Genomic DNA, 19082 nt, shown 5'->3' with positions numbered 1-19082 from the left:
TTTCACCATTAAGAAATTCACAGTGCTCATTTATCAAGATGAGGTAAATTTTTCCCATTCCTAAAAGGCTGAATGATTTTTATGAGAAATGAATACTGGATTTTGTCAAATGTTTTTCTTCCATTAATTGACATGCTTGTATGATCTTTCTCCTTTAATCTGTTAATAAGGGAATTTATTTTTTAAAAGAGATATTTTGCCAAAAAGTCAAACAACTAAAATAAATACTAGATCTGATCAGCCAAATGAGGTACTTCAGTGGTTTTTTAAAGTAAGCTCCTAATGTCTCCTCTTTAGTACTAACAGCCTGACTGAAAAGAAAATTATATCAAGTTTAAATAATGTGCCAAAGTTGAAAATACCAGTAACAGATTTTGGACTGATTCTCAACTTATAAAGAACTATTTACCAAGCAAACATTTACACTGAGCATTGTAACATAAAGGTTAAGAGAACTGCCATTTAGCCTGTGACTTAAGGTAAGTTACTTAATTCCTATGTAATTCTGTCTACAATGTGATATGAACAGGAGTACAGACATCTGTGCAAGTGCTGAGGCATAAAAGCCTAACTAAATAGGAAAGGAAGGGAGCAAGGAGGTTAAAAAGAAAAAATTAGTAAGAATTCATACAGAAAGAGTCAGAGGTCAGGCAAACAGTATATATTAACAGACTAGATTTCATTCTCAATTTTGATCAGTATCAGTGTTATTCAAAGTGTGGCCCTCTGATTGGCTGGTAGTCCTCAAACTAGTTGTTATAAGTCTACTAAAGACAAGGAGCTTAGGACAGAATGTAAATCAATGGTGAAAATAAGTGTACTATTTAGTTCAGTTATTTAGGTGGAAAATTTACTTAAAAATTTTTTAATTGATAAAAATTGCATGTATTTATTGTGTACAACATGATGTTTTGAAATGTGTGTACATTATGCAATGGCTATGAGCTAACAAATGCATTACTCGGACTTATTTTTTGTGGTGAAAACACTTAATATCTCAGCAGAACTTCAAGGACACATTAATATTAAATATAGCCAACATTATTTTACAATAGATTTCTTGAACTTATTTCTCCTATCTGACAATTCATATCTTTTAGCCATTATCTCACCCCATGCTCCTAAAACCCTTGGTAACCACCATTCTACTATCTACTTCTGTGTGTTCAACTTTTTTAGATTCCACGAATAAGTGAGATCATGGAGCATTTATCGTTCTGTGCCTGGCATATTTCACTTAATAAACCGAATGCCCTCCAGATTGACCTATGTTGAAAATAGCAGGACTGCCTTCTTTTTAAATGGCTGAATTGTGCATATATACCACATTTTGTCCACTCATTCATCTATTGATGAATGCTTAGGTTGATCCCATATCTTGCCACATGAGAATAATGCTGCAATGAACATGAGTGTGCAGGTACCTCTTTGACACACTGACTTCCATTTCCTTTGCTTTTTCCACTGGAAATACATATTCTCAGCAGTGAGACTGCTGGATCATATGGTAGTTCTATTTTTTAATTTTTTAAGGAAACTTCATTCTGTTTTCCATAAAGGCTGTACTTAATTTACATTATTAACCATGTGTAAGGTTTCCCTTTTCTCCATATCCTCAACCAACACTCAGGATCATTTTAACAGGTATGAGGTGGTATTTCATTGGAGTCTTGATTTCTCCGATGATTAGTGATATTGAACATTTTTTTATATACCTGTGGTCATTTGTATGCTTTTTGTTTAATTTTGGTTTTTATTTTCTTTTTAAAATATGTTTATCCAGGATCTTTGTCCAAATTTTGGTCAGGTAATTTGTTTTCTTGCTACTGAATTTGAGTTCTTTACATTTTGGATAATAACCCTTTATCAGATGCATGACTTGCAAATATTTCCTCCCATTTCATAGATTGTCTCTTCACTCTGTTAATTGCTTCCTTTGCTGTGTAGCTTTTTAGTCTGATGTAATCCCATCTACTTTTACTTTCATTTCCTGTGCTTTTTGGGTCACATCCAGGGGAAAACTGCCCAGACCAATGTCATGGAGCTCTTCCCTGGCGTTTTCTTCTAGTAATGTCAAAGGTTCCAGCCTTTTGTTTAAATCTTTACCTCATTTTGAATTGGTTTTTGTATATTATATGAGGTAAGGGTCTAATTTCATTCTTCCACATATAGATATCCAGTTTTCCCAACAACATTTATTGAAGAGACTGTCCTTTCCCCACTGTTGAAAACTGGCACCACTGTTGTAAATCAATTGACCGTGAACATGTGGATTTATTTCTCAGCTCTCTATTCTGTTCCATTGGTCTACGTGCCTGTTTTTATGTCGCTACCGTGCTGCTTTGATTACTATACTTTTATAGTAGATTTTCAAAGAGTACAATGCCACTGGCTTTGTTCTTTTGCTTTAGATTGCTTTGTTATATTCAGGGTCTTTGTGGTTTCATATGAATTTTAGAATTGACTTTCTGTTTCTGTGAAAAGGAAATGGAATAGATCACTTTGGGTAGCTGGAATATTTTAACAATATTAAATCTTCCAACCAATGAACAAAGGGTATCTTTCTATTTATCTGGCTCTAAAAGTAGTGCCCTGTTTTACATTGGGCACAAATTCTCTAACCTGTCACAGATGAAGAATTTTCTTCAATAAATAATTTAAGTATAATTTTTAAAAAAAATTTTTATTTATATATTTTTACTAGGGATTGAACCCAGGGGCATTTAACTATAGACCCACATCCCTGGCCTGTTTTTTATTTTTCATTTTGAGACAGGGTCTCACTAAGTTGTTGAGGCTGGTTTTGAACTTGTGATCCTCCTGCCTCAGTCTCCCAAGCCACTGGGATTATAGGCGTACACCACTGCGCTTGGCTAAAAGTACAAATTTCAAAAGATAATAATTCGATTTAATTCTTGGATAATAGCATTTATTGAGTGCCAATTATATACCTAAAACTTTACTAGGCATTCTGAAACATGCTAGGGGAAAAACTTGGGAATCATTTGCAGGGGATAGATGAATCCTTTCACTACAGAAGTAATCTCACAGAATTGAAATTTAATAGAAAATGAAATATTCAAAGCAACTTCCCACAGGTGAAGTGAGTTACCAATCCTTAAATGGGTAGAGCTCATCAATGAAACTCTGGGAACTAGCTCCTTCTTATTTTATTTTCAAGAATTTCAGTGTCAGCATATAACACTGATTCACTTCTCAATGGAGATAGGAAGACTGGGAACAGAGAGAGACAATGACCATGAAGAGTAAACTAATCTGCTCTTGAAGGGTTCTCCACACCTCTTCAGAATCATATCAAAATCAATTAAGCTTTGTCTGAAGTCTAGGTTTTGTTTCAAGAATTCCCTTAAGTAGGGAATTCTGAAATGTGAAATAATGAACTGCTTGAGAACTCTTTAATTTCATTTTCAATTCTTCTACAAGAATTTTCAGGAATCTAATCATATTAATAGGAATAGAAATAATGTTATCCAGAAAAACACACACACACTTCTAAGGAAATCAAGGTGAACATTTAGGAAGATGTACTCTATGAACTGCTCTGATGCTGAATGTCCTTAAACTGTCCATGCCCCACCAGATAGAGAACAAGGACTTTGGGTTACTTCCCTCAACTTCGCTCCCTTTCAGCAGGAAGCAATTTGGAGATGTTGTCACCCATTTTTCCATAGAAATGGAATGTAGAAATTAACAGTGGGGAAACGTAACAGTGGTCCACCTTATGGTTTAAATACAGCCCTTGCAACTGATTTTTTAAATGGACCCGGTTTCTTTCTCTTCCCTTCCCAGCTCCTCACCAATCTCTCCCCCTTTCTAATCTCAGGGGAAACAGGATTACCCTTCTTCCCACCCTAGGCAGATTTATCTGTCCTTGAGTATACATCCACCACAGGAATGAAGTAACCCAGACTTTGGGAATGGTACCAGATCTCAGAAATGACTACCTCCCAAACGAACAAGTGAATTACAACTCCCACAGAGAACACGAGGAATGTAGCCTTTGAATCACCTCTTTAAAAGTCCCGTTCCGAGTGGGAGAAAATCTTTTCCACACACACACTTCAGACAGAGCACTCATCTCCAAAGTTTATAAAGAACTTAAAATCTTTACACCCCAAATACAAAGAACCCAATCAATAAATGGGCTAAGGAACTGGGCAGACACTTCACAGAAGAAGATATACAAGTGATCAACAAATAAATGAAAAGGTACTCATCATCCCTAGTAATTAGAGAAATGCAAATTAAAACCAACCTAAGATTTCATCTAACTCCAATTAGAATGGCTATTAACAAGAACACAAGCAATAATAAGTGTTGGCGTGGATGTGGGGAAAAAGGCACACTCATACATTGCTGGTGGAATTTCAAATTGGTGCAGCCACTCTGGAAAGCAGTGTGGAGACTCCTCAGAAAACTTGGAATGGAACCACAAGTTGACCCAGCTATTCCACTCCTCGGTTTATACTCAAAGGACTTAAATCAGCATACTACAGTGATGCAGTCACATCAATGTTCATAGCAGCTCAATTCATAATAGCTACACTGTGGAACCGAGATGCCCTTCAATTGACAAATGGATAAAGAAACTGTGGCATATATATATACACAAAGGAATATTACTTGGCCATAAAGAAGAATAAAATTATAGCATTTGCTGGTAAATGGATGAAGTTGGAAAATATCATGCTAAGTGAAATAGGCCAAGCCCAAAAAACCAAAAGTTGAATGTTTTCTCTGATAAGTGGATGACGATATATAATGAGGTGGGGTGGCAGGGGGTGGGGGGGAGAAAAGAATGAAGGAACTTTGGATGGTGTAGAGGAAAAAGGGGTGGGAGGGGGTTGGGGACAGAAAGACAGTAGAATGAAACAGTATTACCCTATGTATGTTTATGAGTACATGAATGGTGTGAATCTACATTGTGTACAACCATAGAAAAGAAAAGTTGTATCCCATTTGTATACAATGAATCAAAATGCAGACTGTAAAACTAAAAAAATTAAAAGTCCCCTGTTTCTGCTGACAGAATCACAGCCTCTGGGACAGGAGGTCCCTGTATTTCTCCTTTGCTACGAAAGCAATAAACCTTTATCCTTTTTCCAAAAAAAAAAAAAAAAAAAAAAAAAGTACTCTAACAAGTAAGAATTTTAAATTCCACAAATTCTAACTTCTATAAACAGAAGGCAGTATAACTATAGAAGTAGGAGCAAAAAAATATATATATAAATACCTTAGATTTATAAACATATTAGAAAGGCTAAAAAGCTTAAAACAAGGGGAGGCTTCTGTAGATGCCAGAACTAATATCAAAGTTTTAATGCAAGCTTGGAACATTAAGAGAAAGTAAAAATTTATTTGGGGCAGAGGGGACAAATGGTATAATGTTAACAGATGACAATAAATTAATGATTAATTCCAATTTTATTCCTACTGGCTCTGTTAAGGAGAATGATCTTCATTTAATGAATGAAAACTAGATGCAAAAGGACACATCATTCTACCTATATAAAGTTCAAAACAGGCAAAATAATCTAGGGCATTAGGAATGAGAATAATGGTTGACTTGGGGGTTGATGTTGCCTAGGAAGGGGTGTGTAGTACAGAGAGTGTTCTCTTTCTTAATCTAGGACCTGGTAACATGTTCATTTTACAAAACTTCTTCATCTAGCTGTACACTCAAGATGTGTAGCCTTTTTTGTGTATGTGTTTTATTTATCAATAAAATGTTAAAAAGAAGTTAAGTCCAAAGTGTTAAGACTGGCAAGGAGATCTTGATTCACCAAGCTAAGGCTTACTTAATTTCTCTGGTCCAAATGATCCAAGGATCTGAAAGATCTTGCAAATATGACTTTCAAAACACTGTTATGTCCATATAGGAATTAAGAAGTTAGCTGGGCAGAGCATGGTTGTGTATCCTTGTAATTCCAGTTACTAGGGAGGTTGAGGCAAGAGCATCCTAAGTTCATCCTAAGGTCGTCTTCAGCAAACTTTAGCAAAACCCTGTCTAAAAAAAAAAAAAATTTTTTTTTTTCCCAAATAAAAACAAGGCCTGGGTGTAGCATACTGGTAAAGCACCCCTCAGTTCAAGTCAGAGGATGGCAGGGAGTAGCAGGGGGTTGTGGAGTGGAAGGGCAAGGGGGAGGAGAAGTTGTTAACAGGATATTGCAACCAGCACGTATTTTCAAATTAAATAAAAGTAAGTGGTAAGGGGTATAGAAGAATGGAATTCAGAAACTATATACTACACCAATGAGCAAAACATCGATGTTGGGCAAAACTTCAAAACTTGAGTATGTCAATATTTGGGGGAAAAAAGCTAATTTTAATTTATTCTTCATATTTCAAGTTAAATGTTATTCAGACAAACTCCTTTGAATTTCCAGTTTTAATAAACCTCAGCCTATATTATGGTTTGCATCTGAAAAGTGTCCCAAAAGTTCTTGTGCTGAAGGCTTGGTCCCCAATGCAACAGTGTTCAGAGGTGGGGCCTTTGGGAGGTGACTAAATTATGAGAGTTCTAACCTCATCAATGGATTAATCTGGCAAACAGCACTCTTCCTTTGTAAAGGTTATAGATTTGAAAGGTTCTAGAGAGTCTGAAAGGGTGTATACTTTCACAATCAAGACATTCCTATTATTATTTAAAACTGAAAGTTCAAAGATGGTAATTTAATATAAGAAGGAGTTTTAGAAGTGAATTAAATCAGGACAAGAATCTAATCTAAGATTAACACCAGGGTCTGAAATAAATTTCAAATCTATTCTTAGAAAGTACATATATCTAGAGGGAATTCATTATGTATATCTTCTTGAATGGCAATTTAAATATTTGCTTTAAATAAAATGGGTTTGCAAGAAAACACAATTTAATGGCAGTAACTCTTAAATTAATGTAAGACAATATTTTAACAGCAGTTGCATTTGATTGGTAAGATATAAGGTTTTTCCTACATCTATTTTTCTAAAATATCTCCAACAAGCATGTGTAACTTTTACACAGGAAAGGGGAGAGGAATCCTACCTAGCACACAGCCCACAGAAAGAGGATATGAAGGAAAAAGTATCGAACTTCATCAGATCTTTGGAAAGTTCAATGATGATAAAGTACTACCCACAGTACCTAGTATACTTAATGGATGATACTATGAGTATATACCATTATAAACTAATGATGTGTTTTTATGCTGTGTGTTTTAGGGATGACTTATTAATTTGTCACAGTATTTTCATTCAAGTTATACAGAATTTTAACATCAGAAAAATCCTTTAACTTGTTTTCTTTAAATGCATATTACTCTTACCTTACGCAGTTCAACTGTCACTTCATTTCTATGTCTTCGCATCGTCTAAAAAAGAAAAAAAAAGATTACTTAAGTAGCAAAATATTGATATTGCTAGTATGGTCTCAGGTATTTGAGACTTCAATTTAATCTTAAGAATTAAGAACTAATCATTTTCAGATTTTAAATGATGAACTAAAATATAAAAAGTCAAAACTCAGTTTTACTCAATATGTGTTCTCGAATTCTGCGTAAGATGGAAGGTGGGGGCTTGGTAGCTAGTATCCATTCTCTTATTCTAACTGCATGAAGTTTTTTTCTGGGAGAACCATATTCTCCCCAGTGTGTACTATATTCATAAAACCTCAAGTGCCTTACTTTCTCCTAAATCAGGACCCCAAAACACCAACAAAACTCCCCTGTAACTCTGAGTCCTAAACAAAGTAGAAAGGGAGATAAAAAGGGTCATTAAATTCCAAAGAATTTGGACCTGGTCATGAGTAAACAATGCCTATATCCTTGGCTTTCTCTCTTCCCCAATTCTCATTCTATGTGGTGTCTCATATTCTTCCAACAAATGATGGTTACTTAAGTCAGTCAGAACTGGTTTTTGATGACTGCAACCAATGAATTCTATTGTCCCCCTACCTCTCATTCCCACAGCAGTGCTGGTCAATTCTATCTCTTAACTATTCATGCTTTTAAAAAATAATTCATTGCCCTAATCTTAAAAACACATGAAAATGAAAATAAGTTTCAGATAAATATTTTATACCCAAAGTTCATGAAGAAGTATCCTTCCAAGTTTATTAAAAGCCTCTATCTTGTATGTCTTAACAGAAACCACTGAAATTATATATTCCCTCTTTGATATACTAGATTCTTTCATTTTACATATTAAGTATGACCACATCCTTAAACTTCTAGAATAAAAACTATATGATCACAGTCTGTTAATCTTTTTATTATACTGCCAGATTCAGTTTGTCACAATTTAATTTTCCAATCAAAGCCAAAGACTGGAAGAACTGATTTTTAAAATGATCTAACTACATACCACTTACAAGTGATTCCTCTTCAGATTTAAAGACAAAAGTATATTGAAACTGATTTTTTGACAGGTTCTAAGACCAAAAATTAAATGCAAAATAAACCCAAAGCAAGAAGGAAGTAATAAAGAACAGAAATTGATGGAACTGAAAACAGGAAAGGGAAAAAAATAATGAAACAAAGATCTGTTTCTCTGGAAAAAAAAAAAAATCAGTAAAACTGACACAAGACAAAATGAAACAAAGAGAGGACATAAATTTACCAGTGTTGGAAAGCAAAAAGGTGATATGACTACAGGTCTTAGAGACATCAAAAAGACAATAAGGGAATCTACAAACAACCTACACACATATACTTGACAATTTAAATGAAATGGATCCATTCTTCGAAACAACAAACTACTACAGCTCACACAATGAATAACACTATAATTAATATAGAAATTAAATCTGTAATTTAAAAATTTTCCTTCCAGGTTGAGATGGTTTAAGTGAATAATTTTTCCAAATGTCTGAAAAAGACCTAACATCAATTCTATACATCTCTTCAAAAACCTGTTATGAAGCTAGCATTACCCTAATAATAAAATCAAAGAATTCAATTTCATTAAAAAACAAAAAAGCACAGAACAATATTTCTCATGAATATATATGCAAAAATCCTTAGCAAAATATTACCAAATAGAATTCAATATACAGTAGTTCTCCCTTATCTATGGTTTTGCTTTCCAAGACTTTAATTAGTCACAGTCAATGCCAGCCCAAAAATACAAAATGAAAAATTCCAAAAATAAACAGCTCATAAATTTTAAATTGTGTACCATTCTCAGTAGCATGATAAAATCTCCTGCAGTTCCATCCAGGATGTGAATCATCCCTTTGCCCAATGTTTTCATGCTGTGTACACTACCCACCTGTTAATCACTTCGCACCAACTTGGTTATTGGATCAACTGTTGTGGCATTACAATGCTTGTGTTAAAAAATAAATAAAAATAAAAAATAAAAAAACAACGTTTGTGTTCAAGTAATCCCTACACAGTAGCCTAATTCTATGTCACAATGTCTATGTAATTCGCCTCACTTTGTCTTATCATATAAGCACTGTATCATCTCACATTATCATAAGGATAATTATGGAATAAAATATTTTGAGAGACACCAAATCATACAGTTTTATTACAGTATACTGCTATGACTTGTATCATTTTATTGTTAATCTCTTACTAAGCTTAATTTATAATTTGGACTTCATGACAGATTTCTATGTATTGGGAAAAAACTGTGTGTGGGTATGTATAGACTGCTATTAGCTACAGTTTCAGACACTCAGTAGAGTTCTTGGATTATATCCCCTACAGATAAGGGGGAACTACTGTACTAAAAGTATTATATACCATGACCAACTGAACTTTATTACACAGATGCAAAGCTGGTTTGAGAATGAATCAATGTAAACCATAATAAACTAAAGCAGAAAAATCAATGATCACATTAACCAATGCAGAAAAGGCATTTGACAAAAAATTCTACCATTCATAATAAAAACACTCAGAAAAATGGCAACAGAGAGGAACTTCCTCAACTCAGAAAAAGAACTACAAAAAACCTATTGTTAATATCTTACTTAGTGGGCACAAGTCTGAAAATGTTCCCCCTACGACTGAGAACGAGACAAGTCCCTCTTACTGCTCTTATTCAATATAGTGCTGAGAGTTCTTACCAGTATACTAGCAATGAACACAAGATTGAAAGTAAAAATACAATCTAAAAAAAAAAACCAAAAAACAAAAAACCACTTTTAACTTTTCAACAAATTTACAAATCCACAATTACACAAACTGCAGTTTATTGGGGACTAATAGACAGAAGCACATCAGAGCAAGACAAGTAGTTCCCTGCATCCAAAAGCAGAAGCAAGAAAAAGGGGTTTGTATACTAAAGTTTGGCAAAGGTGCACTGCAGCCAACGAGTATGTATCTGGCCTTCCTCTAAAACTATTCACAGTACAATTAACAATAGTTAAGTTATGGAACCAGCCTACGTGCCTATCAACAGACAAATGGATAGAGAAATTTGGTATATGTATACAAAGAAGTGTTACTCAGCAGAAGAATAAAATTATGTCATCTGCCAGTACAGATGGAACTGGAGAACATCACGCTAAATGAAATAAGTCAGATTCAAAGTCAAGGGTAAAATGTGTGGACTCATATACAGAAGCTAGAGAGAATAAGGAATTAAAAAAAGGGGAATGGTTTCATGAAAATGGAAGGGAGTGGAATATAGGAAGGGGAATAAAGGAGCGAGAGGAGGAATGGGAAAGGGGAGAAACTGCAGAATGAAAATGACCATATTATGCTACTGTGTTCATGTATGAAGACAACAAAATAAACTCCACTTTTATGTGTAACTATAATGCATTAATTTTAAAAAAATGGAAGACAGAGAGGAAGGAGATCAGGGAGAGGGGGATTAAAGGGAAAGGGGAAGTACTGGGCATTGAAATGGAGTAAATTATATTTTATGCATTTATGAATATGTCAAAATGAACCCTACTATTAACTATATAACTATAACACACTAATAAAAAGTTTTTTAAAAAACTTAAAATGTCTAACTTCAGTTAACAAACAGTCCAAGAATCAGTGACCAGCATAATGTGCTTACCTAACTATCCTAACAATTTCATCTTATAAGGCCTGGGATGCAGGGTTAACTGGCATGCAAAAGGCAGTTACAACCAAGATGGCTGTAGTCATGTCACACTGAATCCCTATTACAAAAAAAAAAAAAAAAAAAAAAAAAAAAAAATATATATATATATATATATATATATATATATATATATATATGACTTGTATTTAGAACACTACACAACTTTGATGAGAGAATTCAACGAATATCTAAACACTGGAAAGACAATGTATTCATGAACTAGTAGACATTGTAAAGATGTTGATTCTTCCCCACTGATACAAAGGTTTTAAGGCAATTCCTATTCAAATTCCCAAAGTCTTTTATAGATACAGAAAAGATTATTCCAAAATTTATATGGAAAGGCACAGTTATTAGAATAGCTAAAACAATTCTGAAAAAGAATAAAGTGGGAACAATCAGCCTAGGCAATTTCAAGAGTTACCAAATAGTCAAAATACCAAACATTATGTAATACTGGTGGAGGGACATACACATTGGTCAATGGAACAGAACAAACAACCCAAAATAGATCCACAAAATTATGCCAAACTGTTTTTATAAAAGCATTTAAACGAACACTGGTGGCCTTTTCAACAAAGGGTGCTAGACCAGGTAGAAATTTACAGACAAAACACGAACCTTGACTTAAGCCTCACATCTTAGTAAAAAATATTAACCCACAATGGATCACATGAGTAAGAAACCATAAAAGTTACATGAAAATAAAACAAAACAAAACAAGAGATAAATCTTTAGGATGTGACTTGAACAAAAAGTTTGATTCATAAAGAAAGCTGGAAAACTGGACCTCACTAAAATTAAATCATTTTGTTCTGAAGAAGTCCATGTGAAGAAGATAAAAAAAGATAGGAACTGAAAAAAAATATTTGCAATCCACATATCCAATTAAAGGATAGTACCTAGAACCTATAAAGAACTCTTAAAACTCAACAGTTAGGGGCTAGGAATATAGCTCAACTGGTAGAGTGCTTGCCTTGAATGCACAAGGCCCTGGGTTCAATCCCACCACACCAAAACCAAAAACAAAACAAAAAAAAAACTCTACAGTTAAATAAACAACCAATTGAATTACCAAAATGAGCAAAAGAAATGCAGTGATTTCATCGAAGAGGATATGTAAAGGGACAAATGAGCACATGAAAAAATGTTCAATATCATTAGCCATTAGGGAAATGCAAATTAAAATCATAATGAGATACTACACATCTAGAATAAAAACTAATGACAACATAAATGCTGGAAAGATGAAGAGGTTTCATATTATTAATGGGACTGGAATACTAAACTAGTAAAACAGAATAACAATTTGAAAAACAGTTTGGCCATTTCTTATTAAAAAAAAACAAAAACAAAAACAAAAACTTGCAACTACCATAGGACCCAGCGACTGCACTTCTAGGCATTTATCCCAGGGGAGTGAAAATTATATTCAAAAGAAACCTGTACACAAACCTTTACAACAGCTTCATTATTATTAGTCAAAACCTGGAAATGATCCAGATATCCTTCACAATTTAAGCAAACTCTGGATCTTCTATACCACGGAATATTATTCAGTCATAAATAACAAAGTGCATGGAAAAAGAAATGCTGAGATTAAAAGATCATAGGTAAGTGCTACAATTTGGATAAGTGTTCCTAAAGGCTCTTGTGTTTAAAGGTTTGGTCCCTAGCCCATGGTGTTATTAGGTACTGGAACCTTTAAGAGGTGAACCTATAACGTAAGAACTGTTAAGGGGGAAGTCATAAAAGGTAAATAAGTGAAAAGAAAAGTGTGAGGGTAAATACCTACTTCACACTAGGAACTGGAGAAGTAAACCTTAAGATTTCTCATTTAGCCAGAACCTCAAGACGGCCAAAATGCACTGTTCCTGAACAGAAGCAAATGTACATGTTTATTACAGAAAAGCAGTTCCAATTAGACTCTTGGCATTAAGTACCAGTCACCAAATACACAAGAAAGTAAACCAGCTTAAAGAGAATCACAATCATAAGTTAGAGTGAATGGCAACAACCAAAAAAATAAAAAAAAATTAAAAATGGAAGCATCCCTTTTGGAGTTAGAATACTGTAATTAACTTATAAAAAATGCAAAAAAAAAACACTATAGCAAATATTCTAGGTCTATAAAAATGGAATTTAAAATATCAGTGAGTTAGAAGAAATTACCAGTAGCCTTTAAAAATAAAAGAACCACACAAAACTGATATGAAATATGCTGAAATAAAGAAATAAAAACAAAATTAAGAACCTAAAAAGGTTTTAAAGTAGATCTGATGTGCTTCTGTGAACTCCAAAGAAGAAAGAAATCAACAATCATGAAATATAAGAGGCATAATGATGATAAACAAGAAGAGAAACAGAATAAAATAAGCTACAAAACAATGTTTAAAATCCAGAAAGATAAAGATACTGGACAGAAGCAACATTTGAAGAGATAACCACTAAGAATTTTTCAGGACCGAAGAAAAACAAAAAACCACAGATTCAAACCACAGATTCAAGCAGTAAAATAAAAGTAAATGCACACCTGGATGCATCGCAGTAAAACTGCAGAACACAAAAGACAAAAAGAAATTCTAAAAGGAGACAGAGAAAAAGATTGTCTTCAAAGAGCAACAGATTCAAACTTTTAAAAAATTCTCTAATTTCATTTGCTTACAAATGGTTCTATTTTACTGGTCTATAATCTTATTAACAAATAATAAAGTACACAGTTTTAAATTTTTGATTATTGTATCCCCATTTTTTTTTTCTTCCTAAAGTTTTTCAGTCTTAGAAACAATTTCAGAATTACTTTAGATATACAGTAACAAGCAGTTTGTCCTGAGTTATTCCATTTTGGGTAACAATATTAAGGTAGGATGGCTTAGCATCTTGTTTGTGTAAGATAACAATCACCATCTGCCCAGTACAACCATAAGGCACAAACTGATAAGTGATCTGTTTGTGCAAACAAAAAATTACCACCCCTGAGGTTACTGGACACAGTAGATCAACAATGCAACTATCTTGTCCCAGATATAAGGGGAGAGACACCTCAGACTATGGCACAGGACAACGACCTGTCCTTCCTGTGTCATAGGCCCCTCTGGTGTACTCTTCAAGTCCTCTCTGCCCAGGAGATTGCCAGGTGACAGACTATTTACTGTCCCCAGACTCAATTTGGCAAGATCCTCTCTGCCTTCTGGACCCTTCCCTTTGACATTTCTCCAATTGGTTTGGTAGAACAATACCTGACTACCTGCAATGACTCTTGGCACTGACTTTTGGCATTGTCTCTTTACTCTTTTTTCAGTAACATAAAATATTACATTCACATTCACGTGTATATGTGTATAAAATTACATGAAGTGTGCTGTGTGATTTGAGTGCTACAAATATAGCAATTAAGACTAGAATGGAACAAAGAACTTCTGATTATTACGGTCATGACTCCAAGGAAAACCAGGAGCACTCAGTGAAATAAAGACTGATGTACTTTATGAATCTATTAACATTCAATAAATCCTGACATTGTGGAAGGACACAAGCAAGACAGTCTGTATAATATTAGTACAACATACTCACAAGGTTCTGGGTTCTTTAATAAGATAAACTCAATGGTTTTGCTTTTACTGCATTTGTATAATTAACAAAAACTTCACCTTTTTAAAGACCCAGGATCTTCTCAGAATCTGATGAAAGTCACTTTAAAAATAGACCATGTGGGGCTAGGGTTGTGGCTTAGTGGTAGAGCACCTGCCTAGCATGTGTGAAGCACTGGATTCGATTCTCAGCACCAAATATAAATAAATGAATAAAATAAAGGTCTATCAACATCTAAAAAATTTTTTTTTAAAAAAATAAACCATACTGTTGGCATGCAATCTCAGGTGATTCTGGGTCCATAAAAAGCTTCTGTCAACCACAGGCTAAGAATCTCCATAATGAAAAAATAAATCAATAATTTCAAAAGTACAGAAAGAGGGGCTGGGGAGATAGCTCAGTTGGTAAGAGTGCTTGCCTTGCAAGCACAAAGCCCTGGGTTCGATCCCCAGCACAAGAAAAAAAAGGAAAGAAAGAAACATCCTGGGGTGATTAAAAAATATTTTAACTGGATCATAGTGATTGTAAAACTATAAATTTGCAAAAAATCCAACTGTACACTATCAGTGAACTATACAGAATATAAAGTATACCTTAATAAGCCTATAAAAGAAAAACTCTCTGCAATACATATATTTAAACAATACTTGTTTTTTGGACCACCAACAGTTTTTCTGAGCATACTAACTGAAGCACATAAATTTTACTTGAGAAGAGAGAGGTAGGAGACAAAACCATTTTGGGAATTCATTTGGTTTCAAAGACTACACAAGGATACAAGATTGCCCTCTCAAGTAATGACACAAGAGCTGGTGATTCAACTAAGTGGTACAGAACTCCCTGGTATGTGCGAGGTCCTGGGTTCTATCCCCCAGCACTGTCAAAAAACAAAGTATGGGTTGAGGATGTAGTTCAGGGTTAGAGTGCTTGCTTGGAATGTTCAGGGTCCTGGGTCAACTCCTAGCACAAAAACAAACCAAAAAAAGGAAGGAAGAAAGGAGTGAAACAGACAAAAAGCCTAGAGGATACTGTACTGATACCCTTAAGATTGTCATCAATCGAGTATTCATGTTTCGGGGTATTCATGACCCAGCTGACTACTAAAAAGCAATGAAAGCCAAAAGAGGTGAAAATGTCTTCAATATGCTGAGAGAACTACTAATTTTGAACTTAGAATTCTAATAAAAAAAAAAAAAAAAAAAACGATAGAATTCAAATGGTACCACTCCACAGCTGTTAGTAAAGTAATGGTTCTAGGCAATGGATCATCACAGTCGCTAACACCACAAAAAGAAATAAACTGATATTATGTACCGCATACTGGAAGTGTTATAGTACCCAAAAAGTAAAATGTGAACCCACAAAATGAGATAAATGTATCATGTATCTCATAAGAGACTTTTAACTAGAATATATAATGGACCCTAACAACTCATTAAAAGGATGTGAGGAAGCTGAAATCCTCAGATGCTGCTGGAGGGACTGGTATAGATACTTTTGGAAAACAATCTGGCAGTTCTTACCAAATTCCACCCTTAAGATATATTTACAAGACATAAAAACCTGTATCTGTACAAAAACACACACACAAATGATCACTATTCACAATAGCCAAAAGGTGAAAACTACCCAAATGTCCATCAGTTGGCAAAAGGACACATACAATATAGTATACCCAAAGTAAAATGTTTAGCAAAAAAAAAAAAAAAAAAAAAGAATTGCTCAAATATACTAGTAACTTTAAATACATGCTATGTGGAAAAAAGCCATTCACAACAGGTCACGTATTACATGATTCCAACACTGTGAATATTCAGAACAGGGAAATCTACAGAGACAGAAAGATTAATTGCTTCCTTAGATTTATGGGAGGAGGAGAATACTGGGAAGATGAGGAAATGACAAATGAACACTAAGTAACATAACATTTCTTTCAGTGGTGGTGAAAATATTCTAAAATTGATTGTGGTGATGGTTCTGCATTTTCACAAATAAAATAAAAACATTCTGTTATATTCTTTAAATGAATGAATTGTAAGTTAGAAGAATTATATCTCAATAAGTGAATAAATAAATCAGAACAGGCTTTCTACATCTAACAACCAATTTTTAGGAAACACAGGAACAAAGAACATGCTAAACAACACTGGCATGGCAATTAGCAAAATCTATTACAACTCTATTTCTCTAACTACAAAAGCAACGAGGCAAAAAAGGGAACAGGCAGTTTGAGAAACAAAGAAGAAATCTACAGGTGAACAAAAGTTTAAGAGACATATCAATTAGTCACAACAAATAGAGCTTATTTGGCAACTGATCCAAACAAAATCTAATGGGTTTTATATATGATTCAAGCTTTACAGATAGAAGACAACTGGGGACTGTGAACACCGAACATTTAATGGAGTTACCTACTGTTAATTTTATTTATCTGTAATAAAAAAAAATCCTAACTTTTAAGGATATATAATATACACACACACACACACACACACACACACACACACATATATATATATATATATATATATAAAGTAGAAAATAAATTCACCAAACAAACCTAAACCCAAACACATAGATACTTGATATGACAAGAGATGGCATTGCAAACCATTGGGAAAAAGCCCAGTCAGTAAATGGTACTATGCGAATTATTCAAGATGGGAAGAAAAAGAAACTGGAGGCTAGTGTACTACCATAAAGAAAAATCAATTCTAGAGGGACTGAAGACTTGGAAAGCAACACTTTAAATTTTTAAAGTAAAATATCTTTATGATCCCTGAATGGAGAAAGATTTCTGAAGTAGAACACAAAAAGTAAAAACAAGAGTAATTCCATCAAAATTAAGTTATTCTTTCAGATTCCACATAGGCAATCCAAACTGGGAAGATACTTAAAGTTCTCTTACACATCAATAATAAAAAGACAACAGAAAAAATATGTAGAAAGACAAAAAAAAAGACATTTTTTTAATCTTAAAACTATAGCCAACATAAAAAGGTGGTCAATCTAATTAGGAAAATGCAAATTATGATCACAATGAGATACCATTTTGCATTTACTAGATTACCAAAATTAGTAAGTATATCACCATCTCATAAAGATGTAGAACAACTGGTAAACTGTCAACTAGTATAACCACTTTTGGGAAACAATTTGGGAAAATCCAGTGAAAAAGAAAAATACCCAAAAGACATCACCAGTTCTACTCCAAGGTATAAACCCTACAGCAATTCTTGCATACAAGTGCCATGAGATACACAAGCAATTTCTTGGCATCCCTGGTCTGTAATAGCAAAAAATTCTTTAAAAATAATAAAAGCATCCCAAACGTTCATTAAAAGAATGAAGTGTCAAGATACAATCCAGAAATAGGTCTGGTGAACAAACTACGTTTTTTTTTTTAAAAATCATTTTGATATTATTTTTATAAAACAAGCAAGCAAAATTAATGCTATAGAAATTTCAGGATGCAAACGTATGGTAAATCTAGAGAAGGAAAGTGACAATTTACACAAATTTGTGACAGTAGGTAAATTCTGGAAGGAAAAACAGGGATAGGATCAGAAAGGTAAACATAGCTTCACAGGGTACTGGTGATGTTCTAGGTCTTAAATAAGATATTGGATTGTTGGATATTTATTATTGCTTTAAAACTTGTTAACTATTTTTGTATAAAATATTACTTTTTTAATGTTTAACAGAAAGAAAATAATGTTGATGTATCGGCATGCATTTTGTGCTGACAACAACTATGATGATTCACTGACATTTTGCTTCCATTTCACTTGTGCCTAGTAACATCAACTATAACCTGCAACCATGCAGAGTAAAAAGTAAGGGTAATAATTCTCCACCTGAATTCAATTCAGAGTGTGACCCCCGAAACACTTGACAATCTTAACACCTTCAAGTATCTTAATTCAAAAATCTCATTCACCTTCCCATATTCTACTTTGGGTTAACTGTTCTCAAATTTTAGCCTCGATCAGAATTGCATGGCTTGTTAAAACAAACTTTTGGGATCCATTCCCAAAAATTCTCAAGCAGTAGATCTGTGACAAGGTAAAAATTTCTGTTTGTAACAAGATCTCAGATGATGATGTTGATGCTATTAGTTCAGGAACCACACACTTAGGACACTGGTCTAATTAACACACAAATATATAGTAACACAATCACCACCAAATCAGAAAGCATCAAAATCCTACTGAACAGTTTTCCTTTAAGGTAATTAAAACAATGTAAATTATTTAGCACACATAGAACCCATATGATGGACAAATTACATTAATGCACTCTCCCATGATGACATAACAAAGTAGTTAGAAACATCGGCTCTGGAGTCAGCTTGAGATTTAATCCTTGCTCCCGACATGCAAACTTCATGATGTTCTGGGAATGTTAGTCTCTCTCTTTCT

General features: G+C 33.9%; 1 protein-coding gene across 1 annotated transcript in view; it reads right to left on the bottom strand.

Moving 5' to 3' along the window:
- The window catches only part of Kpna3 (karyopherin subunit alpha 3), an 85557-nt gene that overhangs the window by 35712 nt on the left and 30763 nt on the right, over positions 1–19082 (bottom strand). The window contains exon 2 of the mRNA XM_047553112.1: positions 7326–7370. Within this exon, the coding sequence (XP_047409068.1) occupies positions 7326–7370 (45 nt within the window). The remainder of the gene's footprint in view (positions 1–7325; positions 7371–19082) is intronic.

Source organism: Sciurus carolinensis, chromosome 5 (assembly GCF_902686445.1).
Source record: "Sciurus carolinensis chromosome 5, mSciCar1.2, whole genome shotgun sequence".
In the NCBI taxonomy this organism is placed as follows: Eukaryota; Metazoa; Chordata; class Mammalia; order Rodentia; family Sciuridae; genus Sciurus; species Sciurus carolinensis.
Note: the sequence above shows the minus strand (reverse complement) of the source record. Positions and strands in the feature narration are given on the sequence as shown.